The sequence below is a fragment of the Perca fluviatilis genome, chromosome 4 (genome assembly GCF_010015445.1).
Source record: "Perca fluviatilis chromosome 4, GENO_Pfluv_1.0, whole genome shotgun sequence".
Taxonomy (NCBI): Eukaryota; Metazoa; Chordata; class Actinopteri; order Perciformes; family Percidae; genus Perca; species Perca fluviatilis.
Window position 1 is genome coordinate 42590469 of NC_053115.1, and position 26346 is coordinate 42616814.

Genomic DNA, 26346 nt, shown 5'->3' on the forward strand with positions numbered 1-26346 from the left:
CTCAGAAATAGGGATGCACCAAATTCAGATTTTTGGGGTTCGGCCGAATACCAAATCCACTGGTTAAGATTCTGCCGTTAAGAAAATACCGAATCCTCCTCCCATCCTCAGTCCATGAACACAGTAAACACATGAATGAAGTAAACAGTGACTGTCCTTCCTTTGCCGTACCTGAAGTTGCTGCATTCTGGCTGCTGTCTGGAGATTCCTTCATGCACAAGTCGTATTCTTTCAGATGTTTCATACCAAATATTTTAACAGCGGCCATGTTGTGTATAGTTTAGGGTCCTCGCCACCACCAGACAAATCAGCATTGAACAGATTGAACATGTAGCTGGACTTGAATGGTCTTCTTTTGACTGAAAGTACTGCCAAACAACACTTTTTCTGCTCACCAGTTCCATTTCCACTTTCTCACAGCCTACTGCATTGAAAATATTACTGTTTTTAAAAATGTAGTGGACACAAACTCAACTTACAAAGTGCTTAACAAATAGTTTAAGATGAAATAAAATACAGTTTCACATTAGCAAATCAAACGCAGTAGAGCCACATAATAGATAATAGATAGATAATAAAACTACAGTCTGCATTACCAACAGTCACCTGAGCTAAACAGTTCACATCTCCTGCAAAACTCATTCACAGCAACACAACTCTTCACACACATCTCATAACAGGCTCAGTGCAGCCAAACACTATGAACAGTCCTCAGTGAGATAACACACACTGTCACTGAGAACACACTGAGGGTAAAAACACTAGCATCAAACACCAATACACAAATTACAAACTTTCTCATCTTTACAGTTTGAACAATTTGAGTGACTTGACACCACTCAACAGTTTATTTAAGGAAAAGATATAGATTGTATAATATACCAATTTTTACGTAAGGTAAACAAGAAGGAATGAAAATCATCAGTTTTCTTCAATACAGTATTTTGTCTCTAGTAATTTATGGAATTACTGGGGAAAATAACTGAAGGTAGCCTACATAACAGTACCAAAGAATAGTGTGACTAATCCTGCCTCTCCAGCATCATGTGGCAAGTTTTCTTCATCACATTGGATGTCTGCATCATCTCTAAATACTAATGAATGTGATGTTTCCATTGCTTTCACCTACATTACTTTCTGAAAAACAGTAAGAACGCAGTTTTACTATTGTAAAGATAAAGTGTTTTTCTTTTTTTATAGCTGTGTATATAACCTCAGACATCTTACCTGGACATATTGGTATCTTTGCTCTTTTACCTGTTTCTCTCAAATGGTACGGTGTATAATTGTTTCATTCTTATTTGGTGTTTGTATACAAAAAAGGCTTTTCTGAGCTTATATATAAATACCGTATAAATATAAATATAAATATAGTATAAATACCATATATGTTCACTAACTAGTCTAAAACTAGACACCTGCTTAGGCTTTCAGCTAAAATTCAAATCATCAGTGTTTGATAGGCACCAGACTGAAATCTATTGTCAGAATTTGAACAAAGTGCTGTAAATCTACAGTTTTGTGCACGTTGTGGTTAAAGTCATGGGATAAGTGTGTAGAGTTTTGAAACTGTGGTCAAGCAACGAAAAACTAACATTTGGTCCACATGAACTGCTGCTGTGCAGACTTTTTAACAAAAGTTAGAGTTTTGCACATCCAGTTGTGCCCACTGTCATTTAGCAATCGAAAAAAACTGTAATGTAGAAATATTTTTGTTTTGAAAAATACATACAGGAACATGACTCAGCAGAGTGATTTGAAAGTTACCTTTTGATGATGATGGACGTTACTATGACAAAGAGAACAGTGTGCAGAGTGAAGAGAAGCAGACGAACAGCCAGCAGTGTGTCAAAGTCTTTTGTTCCTGTGAAACAGATCAGAGAGCTGTTGGACTGTAGACTAGTAATGCACCGAATATTGGGCTACTGAAATTTTTGGCCAGAATAGCAAAAAAAAAAACTCTTTCGGTGTTTGGCCGAATGAATGAAAAGGCCAAATACATTTTACCAAATAAGATAAGATAAGATAAGATAATACTTTATTGTCTGTTACACAAGGGTTCCAGAAAATTGTCTTTGACAAGGCTCGAGTTACAAAGAGACATTCATACGGACATATAAAAACAAGACTGACAGGGGTGTTGAGGTATCAGCTGACTGTGGTGTTCATTTTGTGCTATTCAATAATTAAGTTTTTGATGACACGATCAAATATCAACCAGTGTAGACTGAGACGGGCCCCACGCTTTTATAAATGTTGCAAACATGTTGGCAGTGTGGATGTTATTGAGGGCTAGACTTGGACTGTATAGACCTTTTTAAAGGCAGATATGTTGACATGTCATAGTAGGAAAACCACAGGTGTATTCAAACCCATTACTGATGGCTGCATTCCACTTAGGAGAGACCCTGGTATTAAACCATTACTGATGGCTGCATTCCACTTAGGAGAGACCCTGGTATTAAACCATTACTGATGGCTGCATTCCACTTAGGAGAGGTCCTGGTATTAAACCATTACTGATGGCTGCATTCCACTTAGGAGAGGCCCTGGTATTAAACCATTACTGATGGCTGCATTCCACTTAGGAGAGACCCTGGTATTAAACCATTAATGATGGCTGCATTCCACTTAGGAGAGGCCCTGGTATTAAACCATTACTGATGGCTGCATTCCACTTAGGAGAGGTCCTGGTATTAAACCATTACTGATGGCTGCATTCCACTTAGGAGAGGGCCTGGTATTAAACCATTACTGATGGCTGCATTCCACTTAGGAGAGGCCCTGGTATTAAACCATTACTGATGGCTGCATTTCACTTAGGAGAGGCCCTGGTATTAAACCATTACTGATGGCTGCATTCCACTTAGGAGAGGTCCTGGTATTGCAGTCAGATAACCCAGATGGAGGGCGGGGCCAGACTCAAAGAGGGCGGAGCCATCTCTGAACCAGGTGACCTCCAATTGGTGGATATCGCAGATTACAGCAGTTACAGTTCCGGTGACTGCATCCCCTCTTTTAAAGTGGCCATATTATTCTCATTTTCAGGTTCATAATTGTATTTTAAGGTTGTACCAGAATAGGTTTACATGGTTTAATTTTCAAAAACACTATATTTTTGTTGTACGGCACATTGCTGCAGCTCCTCTTTTCACCCTCTGTGTTTAGGTCTCTGTTTTAGTTACAGAGTGAGCTCTCACTTCTGTACCATCTTTGTTGCGAGTTGCACATTCTCAGTAGCTAGGTAAGGATTACATCAGCTAGCTAGCTGTTTCTCTAACTGCGATTAGTACAAGGCAGGATTAGCCGGGAGACCTCTTCTAAACAACGGCGCACTTCCAACTTTGCGTGGAATACCTGCAGAACAGGTGACATGGAAGTAGTTCTTTTGTAGATTATGGTGAACTCGTGTGTGTTGTAGCAGTGTTTTGCCATTGAGAACGAGGCTAAACCCCCTCATTTCGGCTAGTGAAGTAGAAAGCCCTGCAGAGTTTTCTAAGTTTGTATGAGTGTGGAAGCACCAGATTCACAAAGTTACCCTAACCCCCTAACCCTTGTTTAAAGTACTTTTTACTGAACAACACTAACATGACAATCATTGACAAACTATAACAGTCATTAACACAATACAGAGAAACTGTCGACTACAGCCAGAGAGGAGAGAGACCATAAAACAACTATACAACTACATCATGGCAAACTATGAAAAAAATCCATCCCTCTGACAAATTAACATTTGAATTTAGGCGAGTAACATGTTGGTGTGAGTCTACGGATGTTTTAGCCCTGCAAAAGAAGTGTGACCTATTATTAGTCAGCATTTTATTCACACATCTGACACTGCAAAGGGACACAGACGCCTCTGATGATTCTACAGTCAGTCAGTGTCTTTCTCATCGCTGCTGCTGGTTTAACAATCGAACAAGTAAAACATTAAATTAACTCATTAAAAAAGAAAGGATGGCAGTTTGGGACAGAAAGATTTACTGTTGCTTCACGTTACTGCTCGCTGGTAAGACATGGACTTTATTTATTACCTTAATATCTTTAATGTAGGGTGACCAGACATCCCCGGTTTCCGGGGACAGTCCCCGGTTTCGGTGACCTGTCTCCGGCTGGAGCTGTCCCTGGAAATGTCCCCGGTTTTCACTGTGACTGACCGAAATTGGAATGAAAGAAAGAAAATATTGACCAAACGTATAATCGCGCTGACTCGCGCATCCTACACGCACGCGCAAGCTCAAGCCAGAGCAATCGCTGCTCAGAGCTCAGAGATATTCGAGAATGCCAATCTTTTACGATGCTAAAATTATTGTTTATTTACATGGAGTCTGGTGGGTGTAGCAAATGCAATTTCGCAGACTTTTTATCTTTAAAAAAAAGGATCTTACTCAAACAGAAAGATCGACCTCCTTTCATAATCCTTTCCATAATGTTGTCAGACACTTAGAATATTAATCTGAGTCTGTCAGCGGCAAAACAAACACTTTTATGAACGTAAATACAAGCTGGATAATTGTCCTATTAATTTACATTGTAGCTTGTTTCACCGCTGCCGACTGCAGCGATCTCGTTTAATAGTGGACCAATATGTCAAAGGAAAATATTTCCTCAATAGTTTTAATTTATCCGATACTCAATGAGCTGTTGCAGAAACAAGCCCAGCATGAAGCAATAAAGCAAAAGCTGTCAGATAAATGTAGTGCAGTAAACATTACAACATTTCCCTCTGAGGTGTAGTGGAGTACAGGTATAAAAGTATAGAGTGCAGTTGCTGTGACAAATATTTTGCGAGAAAATTAACATTGAACTTACATAAAATGTTATTATATTTGCATTCTGCAGAAATCTCTGCACACCCATTACTCTCTGTGAAATATCTCACAAACTCTTCACTCAACACATGCATCGGTGGTTCCCAGGTAATCCGGTTTTGAAATGGCACCAAAATTTCTACATGGTCTCCAACTTTGGGCCAAAATTATAATGTATTCTCATGTAAACTATTTATGTCAGCACAGACATTTTTGTAAATTGCTTAGCCAGTGTATCCCACCATAAGGCCGGTTACACACTGCCGGCATGGCGTGAGCGTGGCGTTTCTGTTGCGTGTCAGCTGCGTGGATTTTCTATGTCTTTACACACCAGAAACGTGTCTAACGTAGTGCTGCTGCTGCTAGCCTTGTCTGGACACATGTATGTTTCCCATTGATAAAATGAAATACCATGTTAAACATAAATATATACTGATTTGATTACAGCAAAGACAACGTCGGCAGTATTGACGACAAAATAGGCTACAGACTATTTCGTTCTGTATTGACAGGTGCAATATTAGAAAATCGATTTTATTTTTGAAATTACATTCATATATCTGCATTTATATCAAAACCTCAAGGCTTTCAAACATCAACATGTCATTTATTAATATGCATTTGTGTCTAAATTGCATATAAACATCTTTTCCTATTCTATTTTGCCTGGAAACGCTTCCAACACGCTTGTGTCTTGCGTGAAAAATAGGCGTCGGTTCTATTTCTAGCAGGCACGCGTGTCACGCAGGCAGTGTGTAAGCTCTAACCTGTTACCATGGGAGCCGAAATATAAACGGACACGCCACGCGGCTGACACGCTCGCCCAAAGCTTCCAGTGTGTAACCGGCCTTATGGTTATTATATTGCCAGATTCCAGACAATCCCACTTACTTATATATATACCACTTACAAATATGAATATATATTTATACTGGTATGCTTCCTAGTGACATTAATGCAAAAATATGAAGACAAAACTATCCAACCTGTGTTTGCATGGTTAAAATTCTGACGTGCAAAATTTTTCTTGCTACAGCACAAATACAGTATTTCCATCCATAGATAAGAATAATCAAGACTAATCTCTGAATTTCTTTTCAAAGTGCACCAGATTGATGCATTTAAATGTTAAAATAGACAACATTTTCGTACAGGGGAGCATGCCCATGGACCCCCGCCTAGGGGGGCTTGTTCCCCAATGCAGCTCTAGGTCTAGTGATGCCCCTGGGGCAGTGTCCCCGTTTTAAGTTTTACAAAGATAAAAACATTACCTTTTTTGGAGGTATTTACGTTTCTGAGCTGAAAATGTCCCCGGATTTTATCTCAGAAATCTGGTCACCTTATTTTAATGATGTTTTTGTCAGTTAGTTTTTCACATCAAACTGATAAACTCTAGAAACATTTATGCTTCTGAAGTTGCATCTCTGAATCTGTTTATTATTTTGTCATTTTATTTTCTGTTTTAGAAGCTGAGGCCCATTTTCTTTAGTACGGCTGGTTTAAAATAATCAATCTCTAATTAAAATCTTTGTTTGAGTGATCTGTTAGTGATTAATAAAATCCTGAAATCTATCTTTGAATATCTGCCTTTTCACCAAGAATGTAACTAGTTCTTTTGGTGTCTAAACTTAACTGTCGCTCACTTTTTGTCGACTAAATTCAAATTTTAATTTGTCAGAGGAATGAATGTTTTAAAGTGCCCATATTATGAAAAAATCACTTTTTCTGGGATTTGGGGTGTTCTTTTGTGTCTCTGGTGCTTCCACACACATACAAACTTTGAAAAAAATCCATCCATGCTGTTTTGAGTGAGATACGGTTTCTGAATGTGTCCTGCCTTCAGTCTCCTGGTGAGCTGTTCAAAATCGGCCTCGGACTGTGACGTCACAGTCCGAAATGAGCTGGCTAACCACAACCGTTAGCTCGTTAGCATGCTAACCGCTAGCATGCTACGTCGTTCTCAATAGCAAAGCACTGCTACAACACACACAAGTTCACCATAATCTACAAAAGAACTACTTACATGTGCTCCCTGGTTTAGAAGAAGTCTCCCAGCTAATCCTGCCTTGTAACTGACCAAAGTTGGAGAAACAGGCTTTCTTTTACTGTCTCTAGAGTTAGCTAGCTGACATGATCTACATCTGAACTACTGAGCATGTGCGAGTGCAATCAAAGATAGTACAGAAGAAGAAGATGAAAAGAGGTCTCACTCTGTAGCTAAAACAGAAACCAGGTGAAAAGAGGATCTACAGCAGTGAGAGAGAGCTGTGCAGTACAACAACAATATGGTGTTTTTTGAAAATTAAACCATGTAAACCTATTCTGGTACAACCTTAAAATACAGTTATGAACCTGAAAATGAGCATAATATGGGCGCTTTAATAGTTTACCATGGTGTAGTAGTATAGTTGTTTTATGTTCTCTCTCCTCTCTGGCTGTAGTCGACAGTTTCTCTGTATTGTGTCGACGACTGCTGTAATTTGTCAATGACTGTCATGTTAGTGCTGTTCAGTAAAAAGTACTTTAAACAAACTCTTTGGAGGTCAGTTCTTAAAGTAAACATTAACCTGGTAAATAACTTCTCTGAGAATCTCTTTTATATCTAAGCTAAACTGGTATTGTGTCTGAAATTTCCCTAACCTGATTGATATTGAATCGAAAATGTTATCGAATCGGGAACTTGTGAATTCGGAATCAAATTGGGGAAATCATCTGCGATACCCAGCCCTATTTTGATTAGTTTTCGTATCAAAGCATTCGCTCTAAATCAAGTTCCTTTATTCCTAATCTCACTGTGTTGTTGTTCCAGGTGCTCTGGGTCAAAATGTGAACTATCCAGATCCTGTTTGTGGTGTGAAAGGATCGACAGTCACCCTCCCCTGCTCCTTCACACCACTGAAGTCTGTCAATGGCAATGGAAGAGAAGTTTTGATCAAGGTCGTCAGAGTCATCTGGTGCAAGAACCATGAAACCTGTCAGGGATCGTCTGTTTACGACAGCAAATCACAGAACACACACCCCACCAAACACAAAACAAACAAAAAAAAACAACACACCACACCCAACTCCACAAAAACAACAAAACCAAAACCTCCCATCTTCCTTAAAATAAAAAAATAACAACCCATCACACACCTTTCCCTCACAAACCCAAAACCCAACCCTCCCACCCTCCCCATCCCCTTCTTTTTTTAAAAAAACAAAAAAAAAAAAAAAAATTACCACCCATTTTTTTTTATTTTTTATTTTTATTTTATATAAAATATTTAATTAATTGTGTCGTGTTTAATTAATATAAAATTTTTATAAAATAACACAACCAACCCCCTACTTTTTTTTTTATTTTACCCCCAACAAAAAAACCCACTCTACTTCCTTTTTTCCTTCTTTTAATTTTGTTTTTTTTTTTCGGCTTCGTGTGGTCAATCTAAACAATCACCCCCCCACTTTTTTTCTAAAAAAAAAACCCCTCTTTTCTTTTTTCTTCTTCCCCCCCCCCCAACGTCAATCAAAAACAAAATTTTTTTTTTTTTTTTTTTTTTTTTTTTTTTTTTTTTTTTTTTTTTTTTTTTTTTTTTTTTTTTTTTTTTTTTTTTTTTTTTTTTTTTTTTTTTTTTTTTTTTTTTTTTTTTTTTTTTTTTCTTTTTTTTTTTTTCTTTTTTTTTTTTTTTTTTTTTTTTTTTTTTTTTTTTTTTTTTTTTTTCCTTTTTTTTTTTTTTCTTTTTTTTTTCTTTCTCTTTCTCTTCTTTTTTCTCTCCTTTTCACTCTCTCTATGACAATAGAAGTTTTGATCAAGGTCGTCAGAGTTGCCTGGTGCCAGAGCCCTCACATGTGTAAGACAGGCACTCCGTCTGTGTACGACAGCGAATCAAACAACAACGACCCTCGTTACAGATACCTGGGAGACAAGAAGGGAGACTGCACTTTACAGATCACAGATTTTCAGCAGAAAGACGGAGCAACTTTTCGCTTCAGAGTGGAAGCTAATGACCACAGAGCATCTTTCACTGACATATCAGGAGTGAAAGTCAGACTCTTAGGTAAGAGCATCCTATGAAATATGGCGGGGAGACTAGAACAACTAATTCTGTCAGTGTCCGAATGTCCAAGAGATATAAACAGAAAGGCTGCTGAGTGGAGAAATGTTGCCCAGGATGTTGCTATGTCTGGTCGGTTAAATGTGATATAGCGGTATAACGCAGAGATGGGGACTCGAGTCTGACCGAAGAGGAAAAGTGCTTTAGTGCCTACTATAAAGGTGCTGGTTGACAAGTAGCTAATGCTAATGTTTGGTCTATAACTAGGGTTTCCGGGGACAGTTTTCGGTGACCTGTCCCTGGCTGGAGCTGTCACCGGAAAGGCCCCCGGTTTGACAGACCTGAATTTGAACTCCAACAGAAAAACTGTTCACAAACTGCTCCAAACTCTTTTCTTTTCTTATTGTAGTCCAGCCTTTACTTCAGAGACAAACGTGCGTCACTTTGTAACACATGTTATAATGCTCGTCTAGCTGCTAGCGTGGCACACCCTCATACTCTGCTTCTGACTGGCTAGTAGTCCTTACCTAGTCACTGTCAGGGCACGCCCTCATACTCTGCTTCTGACTGGCTAGTAGTCCTTACCTAGGTAGTCAGGGCACACCCTCATATTCTGCTTCTGACTGGCTAGTAGTCCTTACCTAGGTAGTCAGGGCACGCCCTCATACTCTGCTTCTGACTGGCTAGTAGTCCTTACCTAGGTAGTCAGGGCACGCCCTCATACTCTGCTTCTGACTGGCTAATAGTCCTTACCTAGGTAGTCAGGGCACGCCCTCATACTCTGCTTCTGACTGGCTAATAGTCCTTACCTACCTACTGCACATGTGCGACTCCCAACAAAGACTGAACAGACGTGTGATGCCTCACTTTGTAGCTAAAGCTTTTTTTTTTTAATTAAACCGTATAAACCTAATCTGATATAACCTCTAAATACAATTATGAACCTGAAAATGAGGATAACATGATCACTTTAATGTAAACATGAACTTGGTAAATACGTTCTCTGAGAATCTCTTTAACATCTAAGCTAAACTGGTATTATATCTGAAATTTTCCTAACCTGATTAACATTGACTTGAAAATGTTATCAAATCGGGAATCACCTGAGATACCCAGCCCTATTTTGATTAGTTTCCACATCAAAGCATTCGCTCTGAATCAAGTTTCTTTATTCCTAAACGCACTGTGTTGTTGTTCCAGGTGCTCTGGGTCAAAGTGTGAACTATCCAGATCCTGTTTGTGGTGTGATAGGATCAACAGTCACCCTCCCCTGCTCCTTCACACCACTGAAGTCTGTCAATGACAATGGAAGAGAAGTTTTGATCGAGGTCATCAGAGTCGTTTGGTGCAACAACCATGAATTCTGTCAGCTTACCACTCTGTCTGTGTACAACAGCGAATCACAGAACAACGACCCTCGTTACAGATACCTGGGAGACAAGAAGGGAGACTGCACTTTACAGATCTCAGATTTAAGGAAGGAAGATAGTGCAACTTTTCGCTTCAGAGTGGAAACTAATGATCCCAGAGCAACTTTTACTGGCCAACCAGGAGTGAGAGTCACAGTCGTAGGTAAGAGCATTTAAAATGACATTTTTAAAGATTATATTACGTGAGAATTTGCAGTAGTTGTTGTTTATAGTAAAACATTGAAATGCACTTTGGGCATAATAAAGGCTGTTTATAATGCACATTTTTAAATTTTTCATATTTACTTTAGATGGTGATCAGATGAAGATAAGAAGCTCCAGAGATGACGGAGAGTTTAAAAGAGGGGAAGCAGTCACACTGAACTGTTCGGCTGCAATCTGCACTATCCACCAACTGGAGGTGACCTGGTTCAGAGATGGCTCTACCCTCTCCGAGTCTGGCCCCGCCCTCCATCTGGGTTATCTGACTGCAAAGGATTCTGGGAACTACACCTGTGGTTTGAAGAGTAACAACCGCATCCTCTCCGTGCCATACAGCCTGCGATGGAAGATGAGGAGGAAGGTTTGTTTGATCAGTTTTCTGTTTGTAGGAAATAATTATTTAAACTTAAATAGAGTTATGAAGTAGGAGAAATCTATTACTGAGGATGTCAATTATTAACCGTGTTCTTGATAGCCTGGTCCTACCAGACTCTGGTACACTAGCCTGGTCCTACCAGACTCTGGTCCATTTCATTTGTCCAGAGAGTCGCACTCCCCCTTTGACAAGTGTTAACTTCCTTGAAGGCGGTTACTCTGTTGAAGTTTAAAACTATTGGATCTGCCCAGAGCCACTCTGGATCTGCCATAACCAATCGCTAACGTTCTGGATATTCAGTAGCGTTGCCACAAACGGACCGATTGGCTTCGCTCACATCTTTCTCCACCGCCATTACGGAACTACAACTCAAACTAACACACAACCTCAACATCATCGTTCTCGCCACTCCCTCTGTTCACTGATTGGACCGGTAAAGATTTGGCCAGAAAAAAACCCGCGAATATACTGCAAACCCAGACGTAGTACTGAAGGAAAAATAAAATTGAGCAGAAGTACATAAGAGGGAGGAGCCAGGCTAAGAGACAGGCAAATCAAGTTCCTTTATTCGTAAACTCACTGTGTTGTTGTTCCAGGTGCTCTGGGTCAAAGTGTGAACTATCCAGATCCTGTTTGTGGTGTGATAGGATCAACAGTCACCCTCCCCTGCTCCTTCACACCACCGAAGTCTGTCAATGGCAATGGAAGAGAAGTTTTGATCGAGGTCGTCAGAGTCGTCTGGTGCAACAACCATGAATTCTGTCTGCTTACCCACCCGTCTGTGTATGACAGCAAATCAAACAACAACGACCCTCGTTACAGATACCTGGGAGACAAGAAGGAGAGACTGCACTTTACAGATCTCAGATTTACGGAAGGAAAACAAGCGTAACTTTTCGCTTCAGAGTGGAAACTAATGATCCCAGAGCAACTTTTACTGCCCTAGCAGGAGTGAGAGTCACAGTTGTAGGTAAGAGCATTTAAAATGACATTTTTAACATTATATTACGTGAGAATTTGCAGTAGTTGTTGTTTATAGCAAAACATTTGAATTGCACTTCGGGCTAAATTTGCTCAAAACTGTTTACTGTGTAATAAAGTTTTGTAATGCACATTTTTTATTTTTCATATTTACTTTAGATGGTGCTCAGATGAAGATAAGAAGCTCCAGAGATGACGGAGAGTTTAAAAAAGAGGGAAGCAGTCACACTGAACTGTTCGGCTGCAATCTGCACTATCCACCAACTGGAGGTGACCTGGTTCAGAGATGGCTCTACCCTCTCCGAGTCTGGCCCCGCCCTCCATCTGGGTTATCTGACTGCAAAGGATTCTGGGAACTACACCTGTGGTTTGAAGAGTAACAACCGCATCCTCTCCGTGCCATACAGCCTGCACGTGGAAGATGAGGAGGAAGGTTTGTTTGATCAGTTTTCTGTTTGTAGGAAATAATTATTTAAACTTAAATAGAGTTATGAAGTAGGAGAAATCTATTACTGAGGATGTCAATTATTAACCGTGTTCTTGATAGCCTGGTCCTACCAGACTCTGGTACACTAGCCTGGTCCTACCAGACTCTGGTCCATTTCATTTGTCCAGAGAGTCTGGCCACTCTCCATTGACAAGTGTTAACTTCCTTGAAGGCGGGTACTCTGTTGAAGTTTAAAACTATTGGATCTGCCCAGAGCCACTCTGGATCTGCCATAACCAATCGCTAACGTTCTGGATATTCAGTAGCGTTGCCACAACGGACCGATTGGCTTCGCTCACATCTTTCTCCACCGCCATTACGGAACTACAACTCAAACTAACACACAACCTCAACATCATCGTTCTCAGCCACTCCCTCTGTTCACTGATTGGACCGGTAAAGATTTGGCCAGAGAAAACCCGCGAATATACTGCAAACCCAGACGTAGTACTGAAGGAAAAATAAAAATTGAGCAGAAGTACATAAGAGGGAGGAGCCAGGCTAAGAGACAGGCAAATCAAGTTCCTTTATTCGTAAACTCACTGTGTTGTTGTTCCAGGTGCTCTGGGTCAAAGTGTGAACTATCCAGATCCTGTTTGTGGTGTGATAGGATCAACAGTCACCCTCCCCTGCTCCTTCACACCACCGAAGTCTGTCAATGGCAATGGAAGAGAAGTTTTGATCGAGGTCGTCAGAGTCGTCTGGTGCAACAACCATGAATTCTGTCTGCTTACCACGCCGTCTGTGTATGACAGCAAATCAAACAACAACGACCCTCGTTACAGATACCTGGGAGACAAGAAGAGAGACTGCACTTTACAGATCTCAGATTTACAGAAGGAAGACAACGCAACTTTTCGCTTCAGAGTGGAAACTAATGATCCCAGAGCAACTTTTACTGCCCTAGCAGGAGTGAGAGTCACAGTTGTAGGTAAGAGCATTTAAAATGACATTTTTTAACATTATATTACGTGAGAATTTGCAGTAGTTGTTGTTTATAGCAAAACATTTGAATTCACTTCGGGCTAAATTTTCTCAAAACTGTTTACTGAATGTAATAAAGTTTTGTAATGCACATTTATTTTATTTTTCATATTTACTTTAGATGGTGCTCAGATGAAGATAAGAAGCTCCAGAGATGACGGAGAGTTTAAAAGAGGGGAAGCAGTCACACTGAACTGTTCGGCTGCAATCTGCACTATCCACCAACTGGAGGTGACCTGGTTCAGAGATGGCTCTACCCTCTCCGAGTCTGGCCCCGCCCTCCATCTGGGTTATCTGACTGCAAAGGATTCTGGGAACTACACCTGTGGTTTGAAGAGTAACAACCGCATCCTCTCCGTGCCATACAGCCTGCACGTGGAAGATGAGGAGGAAGGTTTGTTTGATCAGTTTTCTGTTTGTAGGAAATAATTATTTAAACTTAAATAGAGTTATGAAGTAGGAGAAATCTATTACTGAGGATGTCAATTATTAACCGTGTTCTTGATAGCCTGGTCCTACCAGACTCTGGTACACTAGCCTGGTCCTACCAGACTCTGGTCCATTTCATTTGTCCAGAGAGTCTGGCCACTCTCCATTGACAAGTGTTAACTTCCTTGAAGGCGGGTACTCTGTTGAAGTTTAAAACTATTGGATCTGCCCAGAGCCACTCTGGATCTGCCATAACCAATCGCTAACGTTCTGGATATTCAGTAGCGTTGCCACAACGGACCGATTGGCTTCGCTCACATCTTTCTCCACCGCCATTACGGAACTACAACTCAAACTAACACACAACCTCAACATCATCGTTCTCAGCCACTCCCTCTGTTCACTGATTGGACCGGTAAAGATTTGGCCAGAGAAAACCCGCGAATATACTGCAAACCCAGACGTAGTACTGAAGGAAAAATAAAAATTGAGCAGAAGTACATAAGAGGGAGGAGCCAGGCTAAGAGACAGGCAAATCAAGTTCCTTTATTCGTAAACTCACTGTGTTGTTGTTCCAGGTGCTCTGGGTCAAAGTGTGAACTATCCAGATCCTGTTTGTGGTGTGATAGGATCAACAGTCACCCTCCCCTGCTCCTTCACACCACCGAAGTCTGTCAATGGCAATGGAAGAGAAGTTTTGATCGAGGTCGTCAGAGTCGTCTGGTGCAACAACCATGAATTCTGTCTGCTTACCACGCCGTCTGTGTATGACAGCAAATCAAACAACAACGACCCTCGTTACAGATACCTGGGAGACAAGAAGAGAGACTGCACTTTACAGATCTCAGATTTACAGAAGGAAGACAACGCAACTTTTCGCTTCAGAGTGGAAACTAATGATCCCAGAGCAACTTTTACTGCCCTAGCAGGAGTGAGAGTCACAGTTGTAGGTAAGAGCATTTAAAATGACATTTTTTAACATTATATTACGTGAGAATTTGCAGTAGTTGTTGTTTATAGCAAAACATTTGAATTCACTTCGGGCTAAATTTGCTCAAAACTGTTTACTGAATGTAATAAAGTTTTGTAATGCACATTTATTTTATTTTTCATATTTACTTTAGATGGTGCTCAGATGAAGATAAGAAGCTCCAGAGATGACGGAGAGTTTAAAAGAGGGGAAGCAGTCACACTGAACTGTTCGGCTGCAATCTGCACTATCCACCAACTGGAGGTCACCTGGTTCAGAGATGGCTCCGCCCTCTGTGAGTCTGGCCCCGCCCTCCATCTGGGTTATCTGACTGCAAAGGATTCTGGGAACTACACCTGTGGTTTGAAGAGGAACAACCGCACCCTCTCCGTGCCATACAGCCTGCACGTGGAAGATGAGGAGGAAGGTTTGTTTGATCAGTTTTCTGTTTTTAGGAAATACTTATTTAAACTTAAATAGAGTTATGAAGTAGGAGAAATCTATTACTGAGGATGTCAATGATTAACCGTGTCCTTGATAGCCTGGTCCTACCAGACTCTGGTACACTAGCCTGGTCCTACCAGACTCTGGTCCATTTCATTTGTACAGAGAGTCTGGCCACTCTCCATTGACAAGTGTTAACTTCCTTGAAGGCGGGTACTCTGTTGAAGTTTAAAACTATTGGATCTGCCCAGAGCCACTCTGGATCTGCCATAACCAATCACTAACGTTTGGTCGTGACGTCAGCTTAGCATCGCTAGCGTTAGCTTTAGCTAACTCCTTCACCACTTACAGAGCAAGCTGGAAAATCAAACTTTTCCCGAACCCCGTGGGGAGGACGTCCACGACATCATGGCCACCAACAAGACTCAGCAAAGATTGTTCTTGCTCAGGCTTTAACTTCTGGATATTCAGTAGTGTTGCCACAACGGACCGAATGGCTTTGTTCGCATCTTTCTCTGCCGCCATTACAGAACTACAACTCAAACTAACACACAACCTCAACATCATCGTTCTCAGCCACTCCCTCTGTTCGCTTATTGGACCGGTAAAGATTTGGCCAGAGTAAACCCGCGAATATACCGCAAACCCAGACGTAGTACTGAAGGAAAATGAAAATTGGGCAGAAGTACGTAGGAGGGAGGAGCCAGGCTAAGAGACAGGCAAATCAAGTTCCTTTATTCCTAAACTCACTGTGTTGTTGTTCCAGGTGCTCTGGGTCAAAATGTGAACTATCCAGATCCTGTTTGTGGTGTGATAGGATCAACAGTCACCCTCCCCTGCTCCTTCACACCACCGAAGTCTGTCAATGACAATGGAAGAGAAGTTTTGATCGAGGTTGTCAGAGTCCTTTGGAGCAACAACCATGAATTCTGTCAGCTTACCACTCCATTTGTGTATGACAGCAAATCAAACAACAACGACCCTCGTTACAGATACCTGGGAGACAAGAAGAGAGACTGCACTTTACAGATCTCAGATTTACAGAAGGAAGACAACGCAACTTTTCGCTTCAGAGTGGAAACTAATGATCCCAGAGCAACTTTTACTGCCCTAGCAGGAGTGAGAGTCACAGTCATAGGTAAAATCATTTAAAATTAAATTTTTTAAGATTATATTACGTGAGAATTTGCAGTAGTTGTTGTTTATAGTAAAACATTTAAATGCACTTCGAGCTAAATATGATCCAAACTATGTACTGAATGTAATAAAGGTTTGTAATGCACATTTATTTTATTTTTCATATTTACTTTAGATGGTGCTCAGATGAAGATAAGAAGCTCCAGAGATGACGGAGAGTTTAAAAAAGGTGAAGCAGTCACACTGAACTGTTCGGCTGCAATCTGCACTATCCACCAACTGGAGGTCACCTGGTTCAGAGATGGCTCCGCCCTCTGTGAGTCTGGCCCCGCCCTCCATCTGGGTTATCTGACTGCAAAGGATTCTGGGAACTACACCTGTGGTTTGAAGAGGAACAACCGCACCCTCTCCGCGCCATACAGCCTGCACATGGAAGATGAGGAGGAAGGTTTGTTTGATCAGTTTTCTGTTTGTAGGAAATTATTATTTAGGTTAAACTTAAATAGAGTTATGAAGTAGGAGAAATCTATTACTGAGGTTGTCAGTGATTAACCTTGTCCTTATGTCCTGCAAGTCCTATAATTAATTTACACAAGTATCAAAAGAGAGAAGTCTTCTCTGTCCGTGTTTTGACAGACACAGCGGGGGCGAAGATGAAATCCGAAATCCGTCAAACAGTAAAGTTTATACAGTCCAAGTCTAGCCCTCAATAACATCCACACTGCCGCCATGTTTGCAACATTTATAAAGCGTAAGCACGTTTCAGTCTACACTGGTTGATATTTGATCGCGTCATCAAAAACGTAATTAATGGGTAAAATGTATTTGGCCTTTTCATTCATTTGGTCAAACGCCAGAAAGAGTTTTTTTTGTTTCTATTCTGGCCAAAAATTTCAGTAGCCGAACATTTGGTGCATTACCAATCTACAGTCCAACAGCTCTCTGATCTGTTTCACAGGAACATTTGGTGCATTACTAGTCAACAGTCCAACAGCGCTCTGATCTGTTTCACAGGAACAATTGGTGCATTACCAATCTACAGTCCAACAGCTCTCTGATCTGTTTCACAGCAACATTTGGTGCATTACCAATCTACAGTCCAACAGCTCTCTGATCTGTTTCACAGCAACAATTGGTGCATTACCAATCTACAGTCCAACAGCTCTCTGATCTGTTTCACAGGAACAAAAGCCTTTGACACACTGCTGGCTGTTCGTCTGCTTCTCTTCACTCTGCACACTGTTCTCTTCGTCATAGTAACGTCCATCATCATCAAAAGGTAACTTTCAAATCACTCTGCTGAGTCATGTTCCTGTATGTATTCTTCAAAACAAAAATATTTTGACATTAATCTGAATCATGAGGGTTTGAAGAGTCATTCATTTAGCATTTTCTTAAACAGATTTATTATGTGACTCTACTGCGTTTTGATTTGCTATCCTGAAATTGTATTTTATTTCATCTTAAAGTGCTCATATTATGCTTGGGGCTTTTCCCCTTTCCTTTATTGTGTTATATATCTTTTTTGTGCACGTTATGGGTTTACAAAGGGAAAAAGCCCAAAGTCCCCCCCAAAGGGACTTACCATCTCCAACAGAAAACACTGTTCACAAACTGCTCCAAACAGCTCTATTGTAGTCCAGCCTTTACTTCAGAGACAAACGTGGGTCACTTTGTAATACGTTACAGTGCTCACCTAGCTACTAGCGTGGCACGCCCTCATACTCTGCTTCTGACTGGCTAGTAGTCCTTACCTAGGTACTGTCAGGGCACGCCCTCATACTCTGCTTCTGACTGGCTAGTAGTCCTTACTAGCTACTGTCAGGACACGCCCTCATACTCTGCTTCTGACTGGCTAGTAGTCCTTACTAGCTACAGTCAGGACACGCCCTCATACTCTGCTTCTGACTGGCTAGTAGTCCCTACCTAGCTACTGTCAGGACACGCCCTCATACTCTGCTTCTGACTGGCTAGTAGTCCTTACCTAGGTACTGTCAGGGCACGCCCTCATACTCTGCTTCTGACTGGCTAGTAGTCCTTACCTAGGTACTGTCAGGGCACGCCCTTATAGTCTGCTTCTGACTGGCTAGTAGTCCTTACCTAGGTACTGTCAGGGCACGCCCTCATAGTCTGCTTCTGACTGGCTAGTAGTCCTTACCTAGGTACTGTGCGTGTCCCAACAAAGATGGAACAGAAGTGAGATGCCTAACTCTGTAGCTAAAACACAGGGTGAAAAGAGGAGCTGCAGCAATGTGCAGTACAACACAAATATGGTGTTTTTTGAAAATTAAACCATGTAAACATTTTCTGATATAACTTCTAAATACAATTATGAACCTGAAAATGACCATTATATGAGTACTTTAAGTTATGTGTGAAGTACTTTGTAATTTGAGTTTGTGTCAATTACATTTTTAAAAACAGTAATATGTTAGACTCTACTCTAACTATTTCTACATCCTTCTTCATAGGACGTGCGTTTGCAAAAAAAGATGATGTGTAGGTGAGTCACTAAACATCCTTTACTGTTTTTATATTATTTATATATATATATATATATATAGTTTTTATTTATAATTACTATATACTACATATATATACTATATACTATAACTTTACATTTAATAGTTAACCGTCATGTCTTTATGGAGAGTCTTTAAAGGTCCCATGGCATGAAAATTTCACTTTGAGTTTTTTTTAACATTAATATGAGTTCCCCCAGCCTGCCTATGGTCCCCCAGTAGCTAGAAATGGTGATAGGTGTAAACCGAGCCCTGGGTATCCTGCTCTGCCTTTGAGAAAATGAAAGCTCAGATGGGCCGATCTGGAATCTTCTCCTTATGAGGTCATAATGGCTGTAATTCTGCACCAAGGCTGAATTTCGGGAAAGAGACTTCAGATACAGTATTAGGGGACCACTAAGGCCTATATAAAAGAGACTTCAGATACAGTATTAGGAGACCACTAAGGCCTATATAAAAGAGACTTCAGATACAGTATTAGGGGACCACTAAGGCCTATATAAAAGAGACTTCAGATACAGTATTAGGGGACCACTAAGGCCTATATAAAAGAGACTTCAGATACAGTATTAGGGGACCACTAAGGTCTATATAAAAGAGACTTCAGATACAGTATTAGGGGACCACTAAGGCCTATATAAAAGAGACTTCAGATACAGTATTAGGGGACCACTAAGGCCTATATAAAAGAGACTTCAGATACAGTATTAGGGGACCACTAAGGCCTATATAAAAGAGACTTCAGATACAGTATTAGGGGACCACTAAGGTCTATATAAAAGAGACTTCAGATACAGTATTAGGGGACCACTAAGGCCTATATAAAAGAGACTTCAGATACAGTATTAGGGGACCATTAAGGTCTATATAAAAGAGACTTCAGATACAGTATTAGGGGACCACTAAGGCCTATATAAAAGAGACTTCAGATACAGTATTAGGGGACCACTAAGGCCTATATAAAAGAGACTTCAGATACAGTATTAGGGGACCACTAAGGCCTATATAAAAGCATCCAAAGAGCACCAGGTCATGGGACCTTTAAAGTTGCTTTCACACCTGCCTTGTTTGGTCCGTTTAAAATGAACCCTGGAGCATTTGGTCTGATAGTCCGGTTGGTTTGGGCCGGTGTGAAAGCTTATTAAACTCTGGTGTGGACTAAACAAGCTAACTCTGGTCCACTTGAAAACGGGGGTCTCTGTTCTCTTCCAAATTAACTAGAGTCCGGTTCACTTCAGGTGAGAACACGATCCGACCCAAATACAGGAAGTGAACCAGAATCAGAGCATTTACTAGCCTGCAGTTTCAACCTTGCACACAATTTACAGACTTATATATGATTTAAGGGACGATAACTTTTAGATCCACAACTTATTATGAACACACATCGCTGGTCATCTGTGTGACATCATCAGTCTGTGTGACATCATCTCTCTCTCTCCTTCACTCGCTGTCTTCCAGCTGCTCATTGTCCGCCTTCTTCTAAAATATTAGAAACATTAAAGCAGAACCAGAAAACCCAGGCTGTTATAAATTTGGTGTTGCTCCATTATTTCTGAGAGCAGAAGTGTCGGCGAGTTTCAGATATTCGTCTAATAAACAAGCGTCCGACTCAATCACGTGACGTGTGTTTAAAGTGTTTGTTGCGTTTGACAAAGTGTGAAAGCAAACCGAACCAAATGGAAAATGGAACTGTCAAAGCTGCCTTTATGACTTCCTGTTAAAAACATGCAGCTGTTATGAATAAATTAATTAGCACAGAAACAGGAACCTAATAAACACCAATGTCAAAGTTTCCTCTTTTTGTCATCAATTCTTTAGCTCTTTTAACAGACATGAAAATCACTCACCTTTCGGCGAAATTCGTCGTTTTCAAACCAAAATAGGTGACCTACATGAATCGTGTAGATTCGATGAGAAAATGTTTGGGGGGGGGGGTTAAGTACTCGGGCCTGGTGCCCGATTTCTGGTGTATTACTATTTTAGAAAAATAAATAAATGATAAATGACAAATGGGATTTGTTTTGATGCGCTGGATTTAACCAATCATCAAACTTCCACCTACCAATGAAACGAGTTCTAGCCAATCAGATGGAAAGTAGGGCGGGTCTTTGCCGAAATGTGAGAGTGTGGTGCCGGTGTGGTCTCTGTGGTAACGCGGCTAAAAAAAAATGTAGGCAAAGTTTATCAAACCTGGAGCATGTAGATACAGGCAGCTTTAGTTGAGAAAGTAGTTAAAACAAATGGCGCTGGGCATGAATAGAGGACAAGAGGAAAAGGGTGGAGACGGGAAGCCGTTTAGCACTTGGTGTCTCAAGTTGAGGGAGCCGAGTGCTTCTGCAGCGCATGTTCAAGGAAGAGACTGTGTGCTTGCTAGTCATTAGATGCTAGTCACAAAGCTTCGGTCCGTGCACTCTGTCATACTAGTACGTACCGGCAACAACCCCTACTGCTGCGACTGTTCCTTCACTGACCGACCATGATACAAACAATACGTGTGTGCACGTTCATAGCGGAACATTGTCATTGTCATTAACGATGGCCACTGTGTAAAAGCTATCTGTATCCCAAACTGCCTTGATAAAGCTGTCCGTTTGCAATCAGCATGGCAGGTATTAAAACATAACGGCCTTGTCCCAGAGTCTAGACGTCTAGCTATATGAAAAGATAAACAATGCGACGTTTTTAATAAATGTAAATAAAGCAGCTAATATCAACATGGACAAAATCTTGAATGTACTAATTCACTTTTTTGATGAAGACCTGGCCAAAGTAGTAAAGTTTAGTTTTCACAATGATTCATTGTAGGATTATGATATTATTGCAATATGTAAATCCACATTGACTCATAATTTAATTTAAGAAGTAAAAATGTATCCAAAACCTTTTAGTTTTAAAAAATTATGACTTGTATTATTGTGTAATGTCAGAAGGACTTTAACTGTTTTGCTAGTCAAATCAACTTTAATGAGTGCATATTGAAATATTACACTGTTGGTTGACAAAAAATGCATCTCAAAATGCATCAGATTGATGCTTTAAAATTTTCTTCCGGGGGAGCATGCCCCCGGATCTCCCCAGAGGGGTAATATCCTTCTCACCTTTTTCACCCCTGACCCGTTTTCATGCCTGTTTTAAAGATGGTTAGAAATGAAAGCTCGTCTACAACTTCCCCTCAGCTCCTCTTCAATAATTCCTGAAAAATAATTTTAGTAAACTGAATATAAATAAAAACTAAAACCTTCAAGAAAAACTAAAACTACACAAAAACTTTATTTACAGGTTAAAAAACAAACAAAAATAAAAAAAATGAACAGAAATCATGTCAGTTTGAGATTTTTAGCTTTAATCTCTCACTACTTCAAAAAAAGGAGACAGCACTTCACTCGAGTTTCGGCGCAGGAATCTTCTGAACATAGTCATAGTGAGAGATACAGAGAGAGTTGTGTGATTGATGCCATTAACACAAAGTTTAGGAGCGCAATACTAATGATCAAGTTCCTGTCTCCAGTCTACGATTCATCTCAGAGAACACAGATGGGATGAGTTATATTTTGAATGTGCACAAAGTTATGAGCAGAAATCTTTCTTAAACACATTACAGTCCAGGGGTTTATTAATACATTAAAATGAATAATGTATCATGGAGGTGAATTATTGTCATATGCACATTTAAGGAGGTTACTTCCTACAAAAGACGCAAAAGAGGAGGAAGGAGTAAATGATGCTAGGCTACATGTGTGCTGACTCAGATATAATTAGAAAAGTCGATCCAAAGGAGAATAAATAGTTGAAAGCAATACAGAACGCCTGAGAGCCTTACTGCAATATATTCCATTATATTTTTATATTTGGATTGTAATCTATGTTTCCCTTTTACATAAAGGTATTTCCAGCATATTGATTCAGAAAAAGGTAGAAATAGGTGCATAAAAAGGTGCATTTTGTGGGGGAGGACACCCAGACCCCCTCCCCCACCCCCCACATCATCAAGTCACCACACAAATCTGGAAACAAAACCTTGGCCTTTGGGTTGCCAGGCCAGTTATAATTAGGCCATATGTTGGCACCAGCTGAAATGAACATACATTCGCTATTAATAAGCTGGGCAACCCAATCGCCGTTTTGCACTGCATTCAGTTTATTTAAATGGGTCTGGGCTAAGCCCTGAATCTACTGAAGTCCTAGAAACACCCCTGTTTCTTATTATTAAAACCCTGGACTTTACATGAGATGTCGCTGTGCTGTGACTGCTTCACATCGGACACTAAAGCAGTTTAAAGATTAAACATCGTGGCTGTTCTCCAACATGTATTCTATATGAATATGTAGATACATACTTCTGAGAACATTATACCTGGCCCTGACAAAAACTAACTACAACTAAATATATAAAAACTAAACGTTTCTAAAAACTTAAACTAAACTACAACTAACAAAGACTCTGAAAACGAACTCAAACTAAATTAAATTGAAACTATTATAATCTTGCTCCGATCTTAACTCAAACCAAAACACATTAAAAAAACATTAAAAGCTAAATTCTTCACAAGAAATTAATTGTATTGTTATAATGATTCCTATTATATTGACACAGAGAAAAATCCCTGAGCCAGTAAGCTTGGAGGGGGATCCCCATGACCTTTCCTCTAGCGCCCCCCTCAGGACAAACTTTAGACTTGTAGCTCCACCTCTGAAGGAAGTCTGCAGGACTTTGAGCCACTGTGGCTGTCGGCTGCTTGTCTTTTTCTGCTGTTTGAACTCTGATTTGTTAAATGAAGAAAACTTAAATTAACGAAAAAAACAGAGGTGGTTGTTTTTGGAGCCAAAGAGGAACCATTTAAAGTCAGCACTCATCTTCAATCGACAATGTTAAAAACAACCGACAAAGCCAGAAATCTTGGTGTAGTCATGGACTCAGACCTGAATTTCAACAGCCACATTAACCCAATCACAAAGTCAGCCTATTATCACCTTAAGAATATATCAAGGGTTAAAGGACTCATGTCTCAGCAGGATTTGGAAAAACTTGTCCATGCTTTTATCTTCAGTAGACTTGACTGCTGTAACGGTGTCTTTACAGGTCTCCCTAAAAAATCACTCAGACAGCTGCAGCTGATTCAGAACACTGCTGCTCGAGTCCTCACTAAAACCAGGAAAGTGGATCACATCACTCCAGTACTGAAGTCTTTACACTGGCTTCCAGTGCCTCAAAGAATTGATTTCAAAATACTTCTGCTGGTTTATAAATCACTGAAAGGTTTAGGGCCGAATTCCATTTCTGATCTGCTGCTACATTAACCCCGTCGACCATGCAACTTTTTGATTTTCTGGGTCCTAACTTTTCTGCGCCTTTTGATGTTTTTGTGGGGGGTTTTCTCCACGTTTTTCCGAAATTTTTCGCTCCCGATGCATTTAACACTCGTGATGTCTTCTCGTCGACTGAGCAACTTTTTGTTTTTCCGGGTCAAAATTTTTCAATATTTTTGTCACTTTTAGCAGCGTTCTTTTATGATATATATATTTTTTAAATGCTATAAAATTGAATAAAACACCAAGTAGTGAACTTATCACTTATTTTACTTGTGAAGAGCGTACAGAACCATCCACGTTATGTTTTTTTGAAAATTTGGTTGAAAAAAACCCCAAATTTCTGAAACGTTTTCAAAATGGGTCAAATTTGACCAGAAGACAACAGGAGGTTTATGAACCCCCCAGACCTCTCAGATCATCTGGGACAGGTCTGCTTCAGTCCCCAGAGTCAGAACTAAACAGTGAGAAGCAGCGGTCAGTTTCTATGCTCCACATATCTGGAACAAACTCTCAGAAAACTGCAGGTCCGCCACAACTCTCACTTCTTTTACATCAAGGCTGAAGACCTTTCTTTTTGATGCTGCCTCTCTTTAAATAATTGTTCATTTCTTATACTGCACTGTAACTTTTATTCTCGTATTGTATTTGTTTTTATATTTTTAAGTGCTCTTTAATGTTTTATGTAAAGCACTTTGAATTGCCTTGCTGCTTAAACGTGCTGTGGAAATAAAGCTGCCTTGCCTTCCAACCTTTTTCTGCTGTTTGAACTCTGCTTTGTGTTTCAGCCTCCAGACGTCGTAGCGTAGCTGAGACGTCCAGAGGAATGAGGCCGGGCTGTCTGATATTATCATCTGCAACATATCTGCTCTAATATTACATCACTGGACCTTTATCTCTGATATTATCATCTGTAACATATCTGCTCTAATATTACATCACTGGACCTTTATCTCTGATATTATCATCTGTAACATATCTGCTCTAATATTACATCACTGGACCTTTATCTCTGATATTATCATCTGTAACATATCTGCTCTAATATTACATCACTGGACCTTTATCTCTGATATTATCATCTGTAACATATCTGCTCTAATATTACATCACTGGACCTTTATCTCTGATATTATCATTTGTAACATATCTGCTCTAATATTACATCACTGGACCTTTATCTCTGATATTATCATTTGTAACATATCTGCTCTAATATTACATCATGGGACCTTTATCTCTGATCTTATCATCTGTAACATATCAGCTCAAATATTCATCGCTGGTGTTTTTAATCATCTCTGTTGCTAATATGATTTACAGGAAATCAAACATATATTGAGTCTCTGTGTACGTGAATATTGTTGTTTACCGTCTACTAGTGCTTATTTTTGCTTCAGTTAATAGTTTCAATTCTTTAAGAAGTTTAAAATATTTCTATCTGACGAAATGATGAAGAGATCAAAAAAATTTAAGAAGCTTTAAAGATTTATCATTTTACTTGCACATCTTTTTATACCTTTGTATGACATTTTATATTCTACACATATTCATTTCTACAATGTCAAGAATATAATATAAAAGCAGTCCCTTTGTAATCTAATAAAATTCATCGTTCTAAGAACACACCTGCGAACAATTCTGCTGATTAGGAACACATCATGAATCAGACGAAGACTTTTCTTAGGAACTTTCTCAACAAAAACAGTTATTAGAGGAGGGATGGGAGCCATTTTGACAACCTGGAATTCATCACCAGATCTGATTTCACTATCTGTGTAAACCTTTAGGTAGCATATATACACACAGATACCGCGCTGACAGCTGCTATTCATTGGAACAATACGTCAACGTGGCCATTATACACTTTACTAATACACCTCAACAATGCAATATATACAGTATGATCACACTGCATTCTGCCTCTACTATTATATGGACTGTCTGATTTCTCAGAGCTCTATGCACTTTATTTGCTAATGCACTTTAATAATGGACTAACATGATCATACTGCATTCTGTGTTTTATGTCTTTTTTAAGCTATAAAGGAAAAGCACTTTATCGAGTGCTCTACTGGTTAGATGTAAAAACTGCATTTCGTTGTACTGGTTGTCCTTACTTGTGCAATGACAATAAAGTTTAATCTAAACTAATTTTGGGGTTGGACATGCCGCGCCTCCTAACGCGTGTGTGTGTATCGAGGCACAATTAAAATCCACAATT

The 26346-nt window shown here is 39.9% G+C and overlaps 2 protein-coding genes across 2 annotated transcripts; both read left to right on the plus strand.

The window, feature by feature from the left end:
- Positions 1 to 8618: 8618 nt before the first annotated feature.
- LOC120557143 lies at positions 8619 to 10825 on the plus strand (the record flags this gene model as incomplete). The annotated part of the gene is made up of 3 exons (XM_039797174.1): positions 8619 to 8854; positions 10052 to 10423; positions 10572 to 10825. Coding segments are annotated over exons 1-3 (837 nt in total), but the record flags the coding sequence as incomplete, so codon positions are not given.
- A 1221-nt stretch (positions 10826 to 12046) lies between these two features.
- LOC120557144 lies at positions 12047 to 25114 on the plus strand (the record flags this gene model as incomplete). Its single annotated transcript, XM_039797175.1, has 10 exons — positions 12047 to 12272; positions 12886 to 13257; positions 13432 to 13704; positions 14318 to 14689; positions 14864 to 15136; positions 15920 to 16291; positions 16466 to 16738; positions 17473 to 17569; positions 18762 to 18793; positions 24911 to 25114. Coding segments are annotated over 9 exons (2283 nt in total), but the record flags the coding sequence as incomplete, so codon positions are not given.
- Positions 25115 to 26346: the final 1232 nt, after the last annotated feature.